This window comes from Polypterus senegalus, chromosome 4 (assembly GCF_016835505.1).
Source record: "Polypterus senegalus isolate Bchr_013 chromosome 4, ASM1683550v1, whole genome shotgun sequence".
NCBI classification, from domain to species: Eukaryota; Metazoa; Chordata; class Cladistia; order Polypteriformes; family Polypteridae; genus Polypterus; species Polypterus senegalus.
The window spans coordinates 208,506,776-208,526,775 of NC_053157.1; the positions used below are offsets into that span (position 1 = coordinate 208,506,776).

Below are 20,000 nucleotides of genomic sequence, written 5' to 3' on the forward strand. Positions count from 1 at the left end.
AATACAAAAGCAATTAGATGAAATAAATGAAAATGACTTGTCCGGTAACAATGAGTGCCCTGAATAGCCATTTGCTACTGCCTCAAATTTAAACACATACATCTGTCAAAAGTCTCCTTTATTGATCACACACTTTTTAAAAGATACTCACTACAAAGGTGCTGTATAAAATGAAAACTGTCTGACTCCAGAACATGTGTTCTTATAATTGATATTAATTTTGTTCCCTTCCTTTCATCACAGCTTGTGAGTATTGCTTGTGCTCCTTGGAGACAGCTGAGGAGAATGCACGAAGGCTCAGTGGAAATCCATGTCTCTCTCTTCCGCATCCAGAACTATGCCGAGTTCGAAGAGAACTTCATGATTCCTGTCCGCAGTGTCAGGTTGTTTTTTTAACTAGTAGCAGGCATGTTATTATTTTAAGATTCACATTCTTAAAACAAGTTTCAGGATTTTGCATATATTATTAAAGTGAAATACAAGTAAAAATACAATGAATTTTGATATGTTTGGCTTTAAGTATTGAAACAGTTTCACAAGTCAGCATATATTCCCCTGCATTTCCTTGTTCTGAAGTATACCATATAGCTAGCCATATGAGAGGCATCTGGCTGTTGTCAAAATCTGCCCTGCACCTTGCTTTTAATAATAGTAAAGCAGACACTAACTGCTGACATTTCAACTACAATGTGACATGTTGTTGGAATATTCATTTAAGTTTACTACATTCTTCTAGAGTCATGACTGCAGTCAAATTTTCACGGAGTGTTGTAACTGCAATTATAAAGGGTTTACATTGCTTAATAAGATTATCAACTGTTGCTCATACAATTGCCCTTACCTGCTCCAAGTAAATGATACCAGTTACAGTTAATTTTAAACCATATGTAGGTGAGAGGTTTTTATATTCAGTTTGTGTGTGTTTATACATATATGTATGTTAAACAGTGTATGTTAATGTGACCTGCTAAAGAAGTATTTTCTTTTTTTTCCTTTGTTGTGAAATAATGACTACCACAAGGTTTTAGTATAGGGGACAAACTATTTTAATAATCTTTGGTTCCCCTCTATATGTGTCATATAGAAAAATTATTGTAAAGAAAAATTAAATTAGAAGATTAAATTAAATATATTTTGGGTTATACAAGTGAATTTATGAGCTTCTGGTACAACATGTGCAAGACTGTTTTGGGCATACTGTAACTTCCGAATGGTCTTTTTCAGGGACAACAAACAGAGAAGTATAGTAGTCAAGACAAGATATGATGAAAACAATAACTAACTCCTCAGTGGCATGCATTCCTAGAATAGATCTAATTTTTGCTATTTTCTATAAATTATAAAATTAAGTTCTGGACAAGGATGCAATTTAAAATGAAAGTGTATTATCAAATTTAACTGCAAGATTTGTAACCAATGAAGAAACAGGAATTAAGTGACTGTCAATCCTTTTTTTTTTTTTTTAAAACCTGAAGTGCCCACAAGTATAACTTCTGACCTACTGCTATTTAACTGCAGGTAATTATCATGAATAAAAAGACAACAAGTGACTTGAGGTTGTTGAACTTGGGCAATTTGAATGGTCTGAGGATAAATCCGAGTACTGTCAGTACAGCTGTGAAAATACATGTTATGATGATGTAAGACTTTACCAAAGGTAGCAAATAAATAAAATAGGGGGAAACATACAGTCCAGAAAAAAAGCACAGATAGATCTTGACTGATACTTCCCAATAGCAACAAACTCCTTATGACCTGTATGGTAACTACTGAACCACTTCAGTATAGTACCAGAGACTCCAGCATTATTCAAACAATTGAGTAAAATGCCATAATCTGCAGTATCAAAAGCAGCAGTTACAAACAGCAGAATTTAAAGGCTTGAATCTACAGCCATGTTACAACCCAAAAACAGTTTCTGTGCTTTGAGAAGCTTGGAAAGCAGGCTGATAAATCTCATACCATTCATTCAACTCCAAGCAGGACTACAACTGAACAGCAACAGTCTTTTCCAGCACTTTAGATAGAGAGATGTTAGAAATAGGATGGCAATTACACAACACTGCAGAATCCAAATTAGGCTTTTTTAAAATTTAGCTTTATAACAGCAAGCTTAGAAGAGAGATCTTTGCCAGAACCCAATCTAACTAATAGTGGTTAGAAGAGGAAAGACTGCTGCAAGTCAGAAAAGGATCCTGGGAATGAGTAAATGATTTAATTTGAGACACAATACGGAGTACGTCTGTCTGAGAAAAGCACAAGTCATGGAAGAAGACAATGACGTGTTACAAAGATATCATAGTTTACACAAAAATGCAATGTGTACTTTGTATTTATGCAAAGCCTTCAAATATGTCAGTTTGTTACTTTCTAAACAGTTGTTTACAAGAGACAAGATTCATGTTTTTCTTACTTGAATGCTTATTTAATATTTGTTTTAAAATTTCTATATATACAGATAAATGCCAGACCTATTGAATTAACGTCATTTCATTGTACTACCTCAGCAACAGAATTTGTTTTCAGCTATGTAAAGCCAAGCAAAATGACACCTTTTATTATTTTAGCCAATAAAAGGTTTAATTTTTCTTGACTTTTCACTACATTCATAATGGCTAACACGATACAACATCCTAGTACTACAGCAATGTAAAAATATTGTTGACCGGAAATAAGCTTCTTTTTATTGTTTGCAAAACTTTACTCTTACCTTTTACAAAAGATTACTGTATTTTTAAGTTTTTCCATATGACTAAAATTCATATTACTTTATATATTTTTTTATGTTTTATAAATGTAACATTTTATTGCATGCAGAATTGCAATTTATTTAAATAGATTTTTTTATCGAGTTGAATAATATACTGTATTGGGGATTGAAAATGGTATTGAATTAAGGTACTTATGTCAGTATCGCATCAAAGTTTGAAATTTTGGTATCATAATAGCTTTAATCCAAAGGTAAGTACAGTAGGTAACTACTTGTGACGATTATTTTTATTAGAAAGTTCAACATTTAAAAAAACTGCACTTTTTTTTTTTTTCCCTTTTCAAAAAAGGATTTCTAACTGAAACAGTGTCTATTTGTTTTCGTAATGTTTCTTTTTCCAGATGATATACTGCAGTAGTGATTGCCGACGGGCTGCTTTAGAACAATACCACCAGGTGCTGTGTCTTGGTCAGTCTCGAGAAGATCCAAAACATCCACTGAACAAATTAGAAGAGGCTTGGAGGTTAGTGGAGAACTAAAACGCATAAATTGTAGATGTATAGACAGAACTTTATTTGTCCCTAGGGGGACGTTTGCCTTTTTACAGAACCTCAATAAATAAATAAGTACATACATACATAGATTAATAAACCAGAATGTCAAAAAAGGAACAAAAATTTAAATGAAAGAGAATCTTCTAACTTGGCTGTTACAGTCACAGTGAGACATTATGCGGGCATGTTGGGCTTGGTATAAAGAAGCCCCAGTAGTGTTTCTTGACAAATTTCTGCTGAATAATTCATTGCTTGAAAGACCTCAGTGTTAGTTTGTCAGAGAGAGGATATGCAACATTTTTGACAATGGCAACAAGCTTTGTTTTTTTCTTCTTTGCTACTACCTCTGTGGGGTTCACAGTGCATCATATAACTGAGCCTACCCTTTTAAATAGTTTGTCGATTTGTTAGGCCTCTCTTGAAGTGAAATTACCGGTCCAGCACACAACAGCATAGAGAATTTCACTAACCATCACAGAGTTGTAGAATATGAAAGATATTAATACCCACATCACAGGAGTGCAGTCTCTAAGGAAAAATGTCCTGCCCTGCCCTTTCTAATTTTATCCATTGTTCAGCTATAGCAAGGAAAAGAATACAAAATACATGACACATTATACTCTCAAACCTACATAATCTATTAAGGAACAAAGTGTTGTATTATTATTTTTAAAACATAGAGGTGCAGAAGTCTATTAATTTCATGTAAAATATTGAATGTACAGCAAACAAAGACTTACCCATACCAAAATGTATGGAGAATGTTAGTTTTGCTATTCACTATATATTTATTGTCGATATAAGTGCTTTTTAGTAGAGAGCCCTCGACAGTCATGCAGTGTGATGGCGTCTTTGTAACACGAAGGTCCTAAGTTTACAACTAGTGTGCACTGTTTAGCTGCAATGCCTCAGAGTGAATTCCTGAGCAAATCCATTACATAAATTTCAAATTTATACCTTTTAAAAATAATTTTAATTGTCCCTACTGATTTTCTTTTTCTGATAGTTTTAGCTGTTGTTATTTAGTTTAAACCATTGTGCTGGTTGTTCCTCTTATTCCCTTCATGCCAGAAAACAATGAAAATGAAATTAAATACCTGTACTGCAGCTGTTCTAATCCCAGTTTACAGGCTTAATTCTCCACTCTCCTATAATAATTGTATAAAGTACTGGTTTCAGCGGTGACTATAGCCATGTTTTCACCATAGTGGGTGAAATGGGAAGTTTGAAAGTCGAGAGTACACCTTATGAGAAGGATTTAGGTGTCATAGTGGACTCTGTGCTATCAACTTCCAGACAGGGTTTAGAAGCCATTAATAAGGCAAACAGAATGTTAGGTTATATAGCACAATGTGTGGAGTACTAGTCCAAAGAGGTTGTGCTCAACCTTTATAACGCACTGGCAAGCCGTCTTCTGGAGTACTGTATGCAGTTTTGGTCCCCAGGCTACAAAAAGGACACAGCAGCGCTAGAAAATGTCCAGAGAAGAGCGACTAGGCTGATTCTAGAGCTACATGGGATGAATTATGAAGAAATATTAAAAGAGCTGAGCCTTTTCATTTTAAACAAAAGAAGATTAAAAGGTGACATTTAAGTGTTTAAATTCATGAAAGGAATTAGTACCATGCATTGAGATTGTTATTTTAAAATTAGTTCATCAAGAACATGGAGACATAGTTGGAAACTTGTTAAGGGTAAATTTTGCACTAACATTAGGGCATTTTTCTTTATACAGAGAACCATTGAATCTTTAAATATGCTACCAAGTAGTGTGGTAGTAACGCTTTAGGGAATTTCAAAACTAGACACAAGTGGATAAGACTGGCAAGCTTTGTTGGGCTGAATGGCCTGTTCTTGTCTAGATTGTTCTAATGTACAGAAAAATGCATTGTGAACAGTTTGCTTTAATGCATAGTCCTATGCTTGTTCGTGGTCTGTGCGTTACTTTTCTGAAGAATTGCAGTTCTTTTCTTACTATCATATTGAAGTGTTGGTATTGAGACAGCACTGTATCAAAGTAATAATTTTTTGTTTTTTGTTTGTAGTACTGTAGCACAGTGATTAGTACACCCACTTGACAGTTTCAGGGAGCAGGGTTTAATTCTCCTAGGTTGAACATTATTCTGTTTTTTTTTTTTTTTCTTATTTTTCCAGATGCTGTAGTTTCAAGGTTGGTTCATACAATAATTAAAGGGAAAAAATGAATTCCTTGTTTTAAAATTGCATGCATTTCACTGGATGTTCCATTCACTTTGCAAATCAATTTCTAGCAAAAATATCAAAATTGACAATGTCATTTTATATAATAATACTTAAATTGTAGTGTTAAGTGTTTACTTAACATTCACCCATCCTTCCAATTTGATGTGTTAGCCTTTCCTTTATTTTGATTTAGTAACTGAGGCAGAATCTCTAACTTTTGTGTATTTACCATTGGACTCCTTCTTACTCAAAGTGTCTGTCTCTTTTTAGAAACATGCATTATCCCCCAGAAACTGCCAGTATCATGCTTATGGCTAAGATGGTTGCCACTGTGAAACAGGTATTATCTCTAATTTTCATGAACTATATATTTATATGAGACATCCTTATTCTACTCATTATCTGCTGGTTCATTTTATTCTCTTAGGCTTTGTTCAGTGTTGTAATTAAACTTGTAGTGAAACATTTGTATTTCATGTAGTTTTGTTAATTTCAGTTTTCAGGAAAGTATATATTTTCAAAACAAACTGAATGCCACATCTAATAGCAATTTTGAATGAATAATATCTAATAAATGTGAACAGTTTACAGAGTATTATAGTATGTTTTACTTCTGTTTAGATTCGGAAGCAGTGTTCAATGTAGAATTCATATGTCCCATTAAATGTGAAGAACGTAGCTTTACTGAATGTCTTATATGTTTATAATATGTTAATTACTTGGTTGATTTGACTTTTTTTTATAGAAACTTCATTATTAAAAGATACGAATGTACAGCTTATATAAATATCAGATGAGTCTGAAATAGGGAAGCTTATCAGCTCCTAAAGCAAGGTGCTTCCTGAAGAGGAAGTAACCAATGGGCAAGTAGGCATTCGGTCCTTCTCTCTGCTCTTTCTGACAGTGTAGTTTGTGAAGTTTTTTTATTGTAAAGTGCCTCTTAATACTTTCTTTGTACAATTTAATAAAATCTCAAAGACTTTGTTTTACTGAAATCTTCACAATGTTTTTTTATGTTCACATAAAATGTGCTAAGTAGGTTTAATTATATTGTGTACACTGTGGTAATCTGAAACCCAGAAACGCTGAGATTTTACTGTCATATTTTAATCAGGGAAACGCAGAATAGCTGTGTTGCACTTATTGTGTTTTTTGGACAAAATGTTACTATATTTTCAGTAATGAAGGACATTCTTTAAGTTTGGGAAATGTGGATGCCCCATATTGCTTTTTTCTCAGTTACTCCTCATCTCTATAGTGTCCAGTTTGCTTTGCTTTTTTTATTATCACTGTTCAGTCATTTACATAAAGCACTAGAGTATATTAAGTACAAATAAAAAAGTAAGACATAGAGTAAATTAAATACAAATGTAAAATTAAGTCTTGTTGTTAAATAGTGTGTGTGGCAACAAATCCTAATCCCCGATAAGAAGGATAAGGCAGACCAGAATTAATGTAGAATGACTCCTTTAACTGCTGAACATTGCAAAGGAAGGATTCATTGCAATGGCTTTGTGAAGCTAAATATTTATTTGCAGATAAATGTGTGTGTGGTTTCAGAAACAGAACAAATACAATAACATTAAATAACTGTCACAAAAATAAAAGCCCACAAAATGCTAAAAACAGGTAATGCCCAAAAAGACCAGCAGATGGTGGCAGAAATTAACAGAGTGCTATGACGTACCGTCGTTGGCAAAGACTCTGAATAGAAATTACATAATGTGTTAGCATTGTACAGACCTGAACAGATAACTACTTAAACAGCCATTACCAAGTCTGTTTCTAGAAGCTCTTATATATTAATAAAGAAACAACATTTCTGAACGTACTTTATACAGTTTTAAACATTAAACTGTACTGAGAAGTCAAGCAAAATGGCAGCTTTTATTGGCCATCTAAAAAGATTACAATATGCAAGCTTTTGAGGCAACTCAGGCCCCTTCTTTAGGCAAAGATGTAAGTTGTCATTTTGCTTGACTTCTCATAACAGCTAACATGGTACAACACCCTAGTAGTAAAGTTAAACTGAACACACTTTGACATAAAGGGTTGTCTGAACGCATTAGTAAAGCATTCTTAAGAGCTTTATCATTACTTGCAGAAAAATTGTTATATTTCTAATAAAATCAACAAGGTATATAAGCTACATCAACTGGATGCACACAAAGTCACCAATCAATCAAACAAATATGGCAGACTCCTGGAAGTACAGTGTTTCTGCATGTCGGGTACAGAACTAAAGCATGTGCATGCTCACGCATAATCTGTGAGCATGATAACACAACTGACAGTATGCTCAGACTTTTGTACACTTATTTAAATTAAAGTGACTACAGTCTTCTCCTGTGCTTAATACTTAACTGTAAGTTTATGTACCTCTGTATTTTTGCACTATATCATTAGTTGCCAGTTGTGTAACATTTGAAGAGTGTAAGGAATAAATGAAGTACAGATTTATATTGAACATGTTAGTGTTTCTATTTTATTTTTTTTTAAGAAAGTTAGGTATTTTTAAACATGATATTCAGGAATAGTGGAAGGGGTTGGGGGGGGTGCACACTTACATATTGAGTGTTATGGCAAAAGCTTGTAGGCTGTAAACAGCATACAAAATGGCAACTAGCTTTGAATTGTCATACACAGAAAAGTAAAAATTTAATAATGGGATGGACAAGTCACATTGACTGCAGTGACAAGGAGATTCTGAGTTCTCTAAGTCATCAAAAATATTACTTAGGCATTTTAACACCTTGATGAACCCAGGGCAAAAGGGAAATGGAGCATTAACTAATTCAAAGGGATTTATGGTAATATATCGCAGTATGCAAGTCCAAACTAGTACAAACCACCCAAGTGTCACTCAGTCCATTGCCACCCCCTTAGTGCCTAAAAATCAGAGGACCAAGGAAAATATTTCCATTTTTGGAAAGGAAAAAAAGGGATTATGGGGTAACCTAATTACATTTGGTAGTAAACCAATATAGAAAGCTAGTGAACACCCTGTAAAATGATCTGCAGTCAGTAAAGACCCTCTTCATTCCTAGCCTGTCATGACTAAGGTGAATGCTTTTTATAGAATATTTTTGTTTCCAAGGGTAGAAGAGATCTGAACTCGGGCCAGTATTGGATAGGATAAAACAGAGAAGAATCAAAGTGCTGACAACATTAAAATGGGGGAAAATACATTTTAATAACAGGCAGTTTTGAGCAAAAATTAAATATGTGGGGGAGATCTGAAGAAAATTACCAAGAAAGAAAAACAGAATAGTTATTGGTATACCAGTAATTTTTTTTAGTACATAATGTATGTATAGTAGTGATCAAGCCTAATTTTCCTGAATTTAATGCCAAGAGGTTCAGCTGAAATATTAAAAGTAAAGAGATATGGGCCAGTCCTTTCCAGTGCTTTTTTAAATACTACATTTTTGAGAAATATGCAAATTAGTTAAAACAGCTTGGAATAAAGGGTGTTAATCATTTCAGTTCGACAGGGTAAAGTTGGGGCTACATCAATAATATATAATAAAATATATTGTAAAAGAAAAAGGGGATTATGGGTTAACCTAATTACGTTTAATAAAACACTAAGGTCATTGTGTCTAGTCCCTCAGAGCAATCTGATTGGTCAGTTTGACTTTGGTATTATTGGTCAGTTTTGCTTTGGTGATGCGACAAAAGAGGAGGTGCGAGTTTGAGACGCATAAGTAGGAGTAAAGGTGCTGAGAGGGTCACCTTCAAAGATGGAAAGTATTAAACCAGACAGGATACAAGAAAGTAATGACAGAGTCTGAAAAGCACGCTTTAAGGGTATAAGTGCAAGAAAGTGAGCTCTCAGACACATGTGAATACAAAGGAAAGATGCTCAAAGTACACACAGGGCTATAAATAGCAAATATTTTTAAATTATTCTGTCTTCAGCAGGTACTGTGGGTAGTATTTTTTTAAAAAGATGTAATAAGTCTTGTCTGTGGTATGGTGTTATTCAGTTGATTAGTTCCTTAAACTCCCAGAATTTTTCCAGGATTTGAAGAGAATATGGAAATTTTACTTAGAAGTAAGTCTATGGTTACTAACATTCCTTTAGCCTCATTTTATAGTATCCAAATCCTTTGTTGAAAAAAAAAAAGACTTGGGGAACCACCCCATATATTGTAAACACTGCTGAGTAGTCTCAAAAGACTGTGTCTTAAACGGGACCTACTGGGAAATCAAGTTGCTGGTTTTATAGGTTGTGGGAAAGAAGAAGAGGGTCCAACAGGGAACAGGTGAAAATGAATTCAGTAGGAGGGTGTCACCTGGAGACGAAGTGGAACCTGGTTGGAGTTTAGGTGGTCTTTCCTTCTGGCGATCTGCAGAGCAGGGAGAAAAGATATTATACACTTTGTCAACCCATGACCAGGTGTGTGTGTGTGACACCTTTTAGAATTTACAGGTATATGCTAGATTTCATCTTGAATTGATTAACTGGTAATACATATTGTTTTGTTTGCATTAAAATTATTTTTCCTTGCAGTACTATTCAGCCTATTTATGAAATACCCAACACAGAAACAGTTTATTTTCAAAGTTTGCCAGACAGTTATTGTAGAAGGCCTTGTCAGTTAGTAAATTGTTATTTTTAAATAAAATAAAATAAAGATATAAATAAATTAAAAAAAAATATATATATTTTTTAAACAGCTGTTTATGTTTTTCAGGCCCGAGACAAAGTGTTGTGGCAGAATCTTTTTTCTCAGTTCTGCAGTCGAACTGCCAATGAGGAAGAGGAAATTGCACACAAGCTACTTGGGGAAAAGTTTCAGGTAAGAAGATATGCTAAACATTAAGAGAGACTGTATTCTCAATAAAACTGAGCAGCTGTAGGTCAGAATTAATTTATCAACCATTATGATGCACTTGAAGAAATGAAAGAAGCAGTTTTCCACTATATCCTGTCAGTCAGTGTCATTTACAATGTAATCTTGAAGGCATTCTAAGATGACTGTTTCTTTATGAGTACATATTATTCCTTAAGTTGAAATAGATAGATAGATCTTTATTGTCATTGTCACTTTTATAAAGGAACAACGAAATTGAAGATGCAGTCGACTCAGTGTGAGGCATAAGAGTTAAAAAGACAAGAAAAGAAAATAACAAACCGAATAGTAATAAAAGTACTTTACAAAATGTACAGATTGCACTTGTTATATATACAAATTGCACTGGTTGACTTAAGGTCTATATGTGCAAATTGGGAGAATGATATGGAGCAGTTTTATTCTGAGTTCAGGTAGTTGTTTAGAAAACTACTCTGTTTCACTCATTTTAGATTTGTAATTCAGTACATTTTTGCCCTTTATTGTTGTTATTAACTCGGAACCTGTAATGATTACAGTAATTGCAGCTTAGACTTTGATTCTTCACTTGTTGTTTTTGGCCGATTTGATGTTTAGCTTTAAAAAAAAAAAGTAGGTCCTAGGTGTTGTATCAGTCACTATTGAATTCAGTAAAATAGAGGCATTTACAATTTGGGAAAGTTAGTTTAGCTGTATTTTTCTCATTAATGTCTTTAATAGTTTTTGTATATTTGTTCTGTTCTTACACTGTTGCAGCAAACATTAGAATTTGAATGTATTATGTGGCTTTTTTGTCAAATCACTTTGACTATTACTGCTGTATACAGTCAGTACAAAACAGCATCACTTTTGTTTCTGTGCTACTGCTGTTGTTTTATGCTATGGTTTTCTTGTTAAATGAATGAACAACTCCAATTTTTAAAGATTTTATTTTATTTACTTGTACAATAAACATGTATTCTAAGACAGACAGGCTATTGCTCAATGTGGTTTTGTAAAACCCTTCCAATTCTAACAAGATAAATTACTGTTAATATTGGCATATAGGTCTGCTTTATACAAATAGATAAAAAAAATAATAATCTATTGATGAAATAGAATCCCTCAGACTTATTTCTTTCAAAGCTAGCTGTTTTGCAGTCACTAAACATGTGAGGAAAACAGAGTCCCGATAGTAAGCTCAAGCAAACAGAAGGGCCACATTCAAATTCCATACAAAGGGAAATCAAACTTGTACCCAAGTACCATGGATGTTTCATGCAGCCAGTGTCCTAGCTGCAAGTCAATTTCAGTTCTGTGCAGGTTGCAGCAACAACAGTTAAAACCACCCAAGCTAAAGCAAAGTCTTTTCTCTCCATAAACTGGGTCTTTGGTTTTTATAAAAAATACTTACTAATTAAGTTCAACAATTTTAATACAATATCCGTTGTCAGACTAATGTTTAAACAAAATTGGTTACTGGTAAACATGAGCATTATTTCTTTTGTCTTTAAAAAAAAAAAAATCTCTGTATTGAAAGCCCATTTATCCTTTTACTTTTGGTATGTAGATTAATGTTCACACTAACTTCACACTTCAAAAAACATATAGGCCCTGTTGGCTAAAGTAAATTTTATTTCATAAAATATCTTTTGATTGTATTTTTAAAATATGCTGTAATTTTCATATTAATAGGCTATACTATCAACCTCAACCCAGTTAATAGTGCCTTACAAAAATAAATTGAATTATCAGAATCTGAAAAAAAGACATTTTTACTTTTGATCAGTATCATTATTTGATTTCAGAGATTATTTTGTAAAGTTCTACTGAACAGCGAAATTTGGTGATTCTTAGGTTGTAGGTTGAAATTAAGAAATAATTTAAAACATGATTATCAAGCTCCCATTTTTGTTGTTATATCTTAGCTTTAGTTGGTAAAAACCTGTATGACAGAAAAAATATATTTTTTATTTCCCAGTTAACATCTTTAGCTGCTGTTGACCATCCTTCTGGTTTGATTGTAGGGGCAACTCGGAGTCCTGAGGCAACTGTTTACTTCTGCTCTTTATGATGAACACCTCAGCAGGGTAAGTGATACTTGTCAGAGTGGAATTCATGTGTGTGTTGTGTTTATTTTTTTTGTCACTATTTTGCCTGGGCTGAGCGCTACCATCGTCGGCCAGAAATATCAGAGTTGCAAAGCAACAGTGGAGGAGTGCTACAGCTGTAACAACTGTACCATCCCTCCATTACTGGCTACTTTCTTGTTCATTTTGTTGGGTTTAATACCAAGAGTCATCTCACAAATAACAAGTTTTTGTTGTTGGTAACACAGATGGCTCATGCACAAACACGTTCACATCGCAGTTAGATACAGGTCACTTGTACTTATGAATGTGAATTGACAAGATAGTCAAATCCGATTTGAACAAAAAATTAGACTTGAGCAATGAGGCTTATGTGTTCATAGCCTTAGATGGTTCAGATGTCAATTTCTTAATTCATGGTTCAGTGGGGGCAGAATGTTCTACGTAAACATTTTATACACCTCTGGCTTCTTCATCAACTTTTGCCTCTGACTGCCACTTAATGAGTCATGTTGTCTCATCTATATCCAGACAGCTAGTTTATCAGATTTAACAAGTTAATTATTTTTAAGCCCTTCACAGTTAGAAACATGGTTTTTCTCTCCTTTGTTTTTTATAATTATATAAAATTTTGAAAAATCATTGAAAGTGATTATGAAATTAATTCAAATTTTACAGAGTTTTTAACAATTTGGCTATCTAACACTAAACACTCTGGATACCTAAATGACTCGCTCTGCATCTTTTGAATTTTGATTTATTCATTTTTTAATTTTAATCAGATTTTCTAAAACTTTTTTTTTTTTTAACTTTTTAAAAAGTTAATCCACTATCTTTGGTTTTAGGCTGATCTCATATGTTTGCCAAAGAAAGCTTTTACCCTTTCTGGTAGTATCTCAGGCCAATTCCACACTGCATAACCAATCCAGATTCTGATCTCCTTGCTGCCAACCAGGATAACAGCCTGTAGAATACATCAAATTTCACACTGCATCTTATAACCATTCTCTTCTTGGGAGCCTGTAGAATCACATTCATGCAAGTGTTCAGTCTTAGTGTTTCTTTTGCCATTAATGCTAACTTACTTTGGCCAATTGTTTTATTTCATATCAGATTTTTTCAAGTTTAAATAGCAAAACATTACACATGATTCATGAACAATGTCTAATCGACTTTCTTCTAAAATTCTTGTTCATTTTAATTCAGAAATTATTGTTATTACAGTATTTTTGTGGAATATAATTTGTGCATTTTCTTATAGTAATCAATCAGTCATTTTCATAGTAGTTATCACAGCCAGAATGTGATAATCATCCCAACAAAGCCAATAATACCATTGCATTGTTTATGAAGTGATTAGCTAAAATGTGTAATAACAGATCTAAATACAGTGTATAGAGGACAGGTTATGAGGACCAGTATTAGATTGTCATTGAAGAAGAAAAAATAAAAATGGTTACAATTGTAAGTTATTTATGTATAGTGGTCTTCACTAAGTTCAGGCACAGAGCACTATGTAGAAACTGTTTAAACAAAACTGGAAACCAACGTTATCTGTCCATTATTTAATTGAAGAACTATGGCCAGTTGGGAATGTAGGAGATTTATAATTGTAAAACAGAAAATCAAAAACCAATGTCAGACACAGTTCTGGAGACCTCAGCCAACTAAACTCCTACCCCCTCCTGGACATTCTACAGCAGAGTTAGTGCTGGACCATTCAATCTGTTGAACTTACCCTTTGATCTGATAATTCCAATGCTTCTGTATCGGAGATTACTTTTCTATATGCAGGATGGCAGACAACATCCAGATACCAAGAAGAGAAACAGAATTGAGGAGTATTAGTAATGGTTAATAAATATTGTATTATTTGTGTTTCTATAGAAATGACTTACTAAAAGAAATGCAGTTTGCGCAGCTAATCAGCCGCTCTAGTCAGGGTATGTTAGAGTAAAGTAGTAAGGCTTCAGCCTGGATTTAAAAGCTGAGACTGAAGGGTGTCTCTTATATTAGCAAGTAGATCATTCCACAACTTTGGGGTCCTGTAATCCTGATTATTCATAAAGGGTACACAATCTGCTATAAATCACATACACCACAACTGTATAGCCTTGATAAGGAGCTAGACACAATTAAACTCCAACTTTTTGTTTTAGTTTTGGATTTAAAAGAAATTAAGTTCATGTTTAATATTGCTGCAAATAGATATCATTAGTGCCGACATGCAACAATAAGGTAGACACTTTCTTTTTTGTCCAGAAGGTCCAATTTAGCACCTATGGCTGATACATTCATCCCCAGAAGCATTTAATGTTAACTGCTAGATTAACATAGCTTGTAATTGCAATATTCTGCACTATGGAGTCGCCAGTTTTGAGCATTTTATTGTTCCCAGCCTCAACAGACACACTGCTGAATATTAACTGCTGTTTTTTGTCCAAATTGTTGACCTGAGTGCCAAGAGGCAAAATTGTGACTTTATAGACCTCTGCCTCACTGTTACCCACTTGCCATGTGGCTAAATTGGTGTTGGTAATTTTGGCTATGCATTGACTTCAAATGAGACCTGGAGAGACTAAAGCTGAATCAGAAATGACCGAATTGTCTAAACAAATGGAGTCAGTCAAATTTTTCTTTGTCTAATCCCTATCAGATTATTAATGTGGTCCTCCAATGTGCATATTTTCTTGGCCACCTTTGTTAACTATGCAGTTTTGACAGCTGAAGCTCTGTCTGTGTTATACTTGCATTTAGCTCCAAGTTCGTCTTTGTTCTTATGTCGCCAGTTGCTTCTGTGCCTTCTGGAGTTCAGCCAGTTTGCTGGGAGAGCCTTATGTTAAAGCCTTCACCTCCACTGGCAATTTACTTTGCACTGCTGGTTTCTTCTCCTCATTGGATGTTGACTTTTACTCAAGTTGTAATTTTTCTTTACTGACAGATTGCATTACTGTTTTACACAATTACGAAGGTTTGTCAGACTGTGATGCAGGCTTTTAGCAAATGGTGAAGAACAAAACATGTCCAGCTTTATGGCATCAGTTTAATTATTTTTTCTTTTTCAGTTTGAAATTGAGTGTTTTAAGAAGTACTGTTTATCTAATTTCTATCGTAAGGAAATAAATGCTAATGTGGAAACTTTTGTAAGGTACTTTAATGATGTTAAAAATAATGTATGTAATCTTTTTTTATTTTAATTTATTCTATTTCAGTGGTTTACACCTGAAGGTTTCCGCTCACTATTTGCACTAGTAGGAACAAATGGACAAGGAATAGGAACCAGGTAAGGTCATGCCTAGTGTCTTTCAAATGACCCATGTATTTATGTATGTGTATGTGTATACATATTTCTGTGTATCTTGAAATTATTTTTCAGAACCTAGGAATAATAAGTATTATTGTATGTTCATGTAAGCAATGAACCAATGCAGTGAATCTTTTGTGTCTCAGAACTTCCTTGTTGACGATGGTTATAAAGTTACTTTGTGCATCAGAGTAATTTCTTTTTAATTTAATTTCAGATTATTCTTTCTTAGCACACTTGTTCATTCCAGGCTTGCACATAGTAATTACAAGTAAAGTATGTCAGAAATAAGAAATTGTTTTGAAATATAAAGAGAAGTAATGACTACATGCAAAGAAAAAATATGTGCAATATAATATATTCAATGCAGATGTAGTGGTTGTAGTGCAGTTTTGTGCTTTCTGTTTTTATTGAATTTAAGAATCATGTTAATATGTATGTACTGTAATGTTGCTACATATATAGGTGCTGGTCATAAAATTAGAATATCATGACAAAGTTGATTTATTTCAGTAATTCCATTCAAAAAGTGAAACTTGTATATTAGATTCATTCATTACACACAGAATGATGTACTGTATTTCAAATGTTTATTTCTTTTAATTTTGATGATTATAAAAATAACTGACAACTAATGAAAGTCCCAAATTCAGTATCTCGGAAAATTAGAATATTGTGAAAAGGTTTAATATTGAAGACCGCTCAAAAAAATTAAGGGAACACTTAAATCACACATCAAATCTTAATGAACGAAATATTCAAGTGGAAAATTTATATTGAATAATATGTGATTCATTGAGAACAAACTGATGTAACACCGCTAATTGGAAAACAAAATCATTAACCTATTAAGGGCTGGATTCAACATCACAATGAAAATCAGTGCCAAAAGCTGAAATAACAGGCTAATCCAAATTGTGTGAATTTCATCACGGCAACTCATAGTGCGACTTGGTGGTGTTGGAAGGGGTTTAGGTCTAGGTAACGTGTAGGTCGGTCAATGGCATCAGTGCCTTCATCATCCAGGAACTGCCTACACACTCTGGCCACATGAGGCCAGGCATTGTCCTACACCAGTGTAAAATCTAATAATGGCAGCAGTCAGGGTACATTGGACTAGCAAGTGAAGGCCTGTGTGACCCTCCAAGGATATGTTTTCCCAGACCATCACTGACCCATCGCCAAAACAGTCATGCTGGATTATGGTTCAGGCTGCCTAATGTGCACCACGGAGTCTCCAGACTAGTTTCATGTCTGTTGCATGTTCTCAGTGTGAACCTGCTTTCAGATGGAATTATCTGTGGTATTCTCAGGCAATTGCCAGTTAAGCTGCACGGCAATGGCCTGTGAACACAGGTCCAACTAGAGAATGTTGGGCCCTTATGCCACCCTCATGGAGTCTTTTTCTGACAGTTTGGTCAGAAAAATGCAGTAGCCAACTGGAGGACATTTTGTAGGGTATAGCAGTGCTCCTTCTGTTCCTCCTTGCACAAAGGAGCAGATATCGGTCCTGCTGCTTGGGTGATGTCTTATATGGCCCTGTCCAGCTCTCTTCAGGTAACAGCCCATCTCCCGGTATCTCCTTCATGCTCTTGAGACTGCGCTGGGAGACGCAGCAAACTTTTTTGCAAACGCATATATGGATGTGCTATCCTTGAGGAGTTGGACTACCTGTGTAGCACAAATTGGCTGCAGGAACCACCTCATGCTACCAGTAGTGACAAGGACACTAGCAAAGTGCAAAACTAGAGAGAAATCAGTCAGAAAGGCTAATTTGAGAGCAATTGGCTATGGCCACCACCTTCAAAACCATTCTGTTTTTGAAGGCTACCTTGCTGTTGCCTCTCCAGTGCACCAGTTCTCACTTTCAGTTGCACCAAAGCAGGTGAAGTAGATTCACAGTTTCTTATGGACAAATTTCTAACTTTGCAGATTGATATCCTTGAATCGTAACTGACTTAGTGTTAGACTGTGATGATTAAGCGTTCCCTTAATTTTTTTGTGCAGAATGAAAAAATATAATATATAAAAAATAAATATCAATACATACAGTATATATATATATATATATATATATATATATATATAAATAAACACATGTACATATATATATATATATTGCATTCGTAGTCTGGGTCCCGATCTGATTGTGTGGGTTCCATGCAGTTCTTGCCCAGCAGTATACATACATAGGACAAACTTTAAAAAGAATCGCAACACGTATACAGGAACATTGCAACGCCATCAAAAGGAAGGACTCGCGATCACTGATCCATACGCATACAAAATCAACAGAACATACATTTAATTGGGACATTGTACAAGTAAGATTTAAGGCCAGTTCTAAAAGTGCCATAGAGCAGGCTGAATCTTGGCTATCAGACGAAAACGCCATTAACAAACATTTTGACATAAACCCAGCATATGCAAACTTAAGAAGAACATATTCATAATAAATAAAACTTTACGACCAATACTCCTCCCAACACCCACCTCATTATATGAATGTGTATGTGTGTGTGTATATGCATGTGTATATACACACACCAGACACTGTGGATTCTACACACTTTGTGTTGTAGATTTAACTTTTTATTTTTTTATATAATTTTGTCCATCAGTCTTCACTCAGTAAACGATAATAACAATGTGACATTTTTTTAAAAGGTTTGAAAATTTATTAAAAATCAAAAATTTAAATATTACATTCAAATTATCTTTAGTACTTTGAATAAGCCCCTTTGGAAGAAAATACAGCTTTGAGTCTTCTTGGGTTAGCCTCTATAAGCTTTACACACTTGGATTTGGGCAGTTCATCCCATTTTTCCTGCCAGATCCTCTCAGGTTCCTGTAAATTCATTTTCAGATGTCCTATAGGGTTTAATTCTGGGCTTTGGCTGAGCCATTCCAGTGTTGTCTTGGCTGCATGCTTTAGTATTTGCTGTTGCCCCAGTCTGAGGTCATGTGCACTCTGGAGCAGGTTTTCTTCAAGGCCTCTCTGTATTTGGCTGCATTCATCCTTCTCTCAATTCTGATCATTCTCCCTGTCACTGATAAATACCCCAATAAGATGATACTGTACCCACTATGCTTTACTGTAGAGATAGTAGTAGGAGTGAGACAAAGAGTTCTTGGTCTTTGTCAGACATAGTGCGTAGAGTTCTGGCCAAAAAGTGAAATTTTTTTTTGTCTTATTGTACTAGCAATGGCATTTGGCAAACTCCAAGTGAATAGCATATTGGTCTGATTGATTGAGTGCTGCTGATATGGTCGTCTTTCTGACTGGTTCTCCCATCTCAGTGCCTCCCTGACCAAGGCCATTCTTACCCAGTTATTCAGTTTTAACAGTCAACTCTGGGGAAAAATTCTAGTTGTTTCAAACTTTATCCATTTCACAATTATTGAAGGCATTGTGCGCCTTTGAACATTCTAAGCTCTATAAGGGGTTTTATCCCCTTGCCATGATCCGTTCTTCACCGCAATTTGATTGCTGAGAACTACAAAGATTTTTTTTGTTGTTTGTCTTGACATGCAGTGCTGTGTTAATTGCTGGATCCTGTACATGCAGGCATGTGCCTTTCTAAACAATATCCAGGCTATTCCATTTACCATAAGTTCTAGACACATCGCAAAGATAATTAAAGCAAACAGGATCCACTTGAATACAATTTAGAGTGTTATGGAAAAAGTTTGAAAATACAGTGATCCCTCTCTATATTGCGCTTCGACTTTCGTGGCTTCACTCCATCGCGGATTTTAAATGTAAGCATATCTAAATATATATCACAGATTTTTCGCTGGTTCGCAAATTTATGCGGACAGTGGGTCATTTAATTTATGGTACTTGCTTCCTCAGTTAGTTTGCCCAGTTGATTTCATACAAGGGACGCTATTGGCAGATGGCTGAGAAGCTACCCAATCAGAGCACATATTACATATTAAATAAAAATCCTCAATAATATACGATATGCTTCACACACTTAAAAGCTCTAACAGCACGTATTGATTTTTGATTGTTTGCTTTTCTCTGTCTCTCTCACTCTCTCTGACATTCTCTGCTCCTGACAGAGGGGGTGTGAGCAGAGGGGCTGTTTGCACAGAGGCTGTTTGCCTAGAGGATACGGATGCTCCTCTAAAAATGCTGAAAGACTACCTTCACATTGCTCCCTTACTTGCGGCCGATTTATCGTGGTGCTTCACATACTTAAAAGCCCAACAGCACGTATTGAGTTTTGATTGTTTGCTTCTCTCTCTCTCTCTCTCCCTCTGGCATTCTTTGCTCCTGACGTGCACTCCTTTGAAGAGGAAGATATGTTTGCATTC

The 20,000-nt window shown here is 34.7% G+C and overlaps 1 protein-coding gene across 7 annotated transcripts in view; it reads left to right on the top strand.

Moving 5' to 3' along the window:
* Positions 1-20,000, top strand: part of smyd5 (SMYD family member 5) — a 152,270-nt gene that overhangs the window by 11,755 nt on the left and 120,515 nt on the right. For all 7 annotated transcript variants that reach the window (XR_005633439.1, XM_039751916.1, XM_039751912.1 and 4 more), the window contains exons 3-8: positions 244-383; positions 3,112-3,233; positions 5,737-5,806; positions 10,167-10,271; positions 12,311-12,373; positions 15,586-15,656. Coding sequence is in view for 6 of the 7 variants with exons in the window: in XM_039751916.1 (XP_039607850.1) it covers positions 244-383; positions 3,112-3,233; positions 5,737-5,806; positions 10,167-10,271; positions 12,311-12,373; positions 15,586-15,656 (571 nt within the window). In the remaining variant the exon portion in view is untranslated. The remainder of the gene's footprint in view (positions 1-243; positions 384-3,111; positions 3,234-5,736; positions 5,807-10,166; positions 10,272-12,310; positions 12,374-15,585; positions 15,657-20,000) is intronic.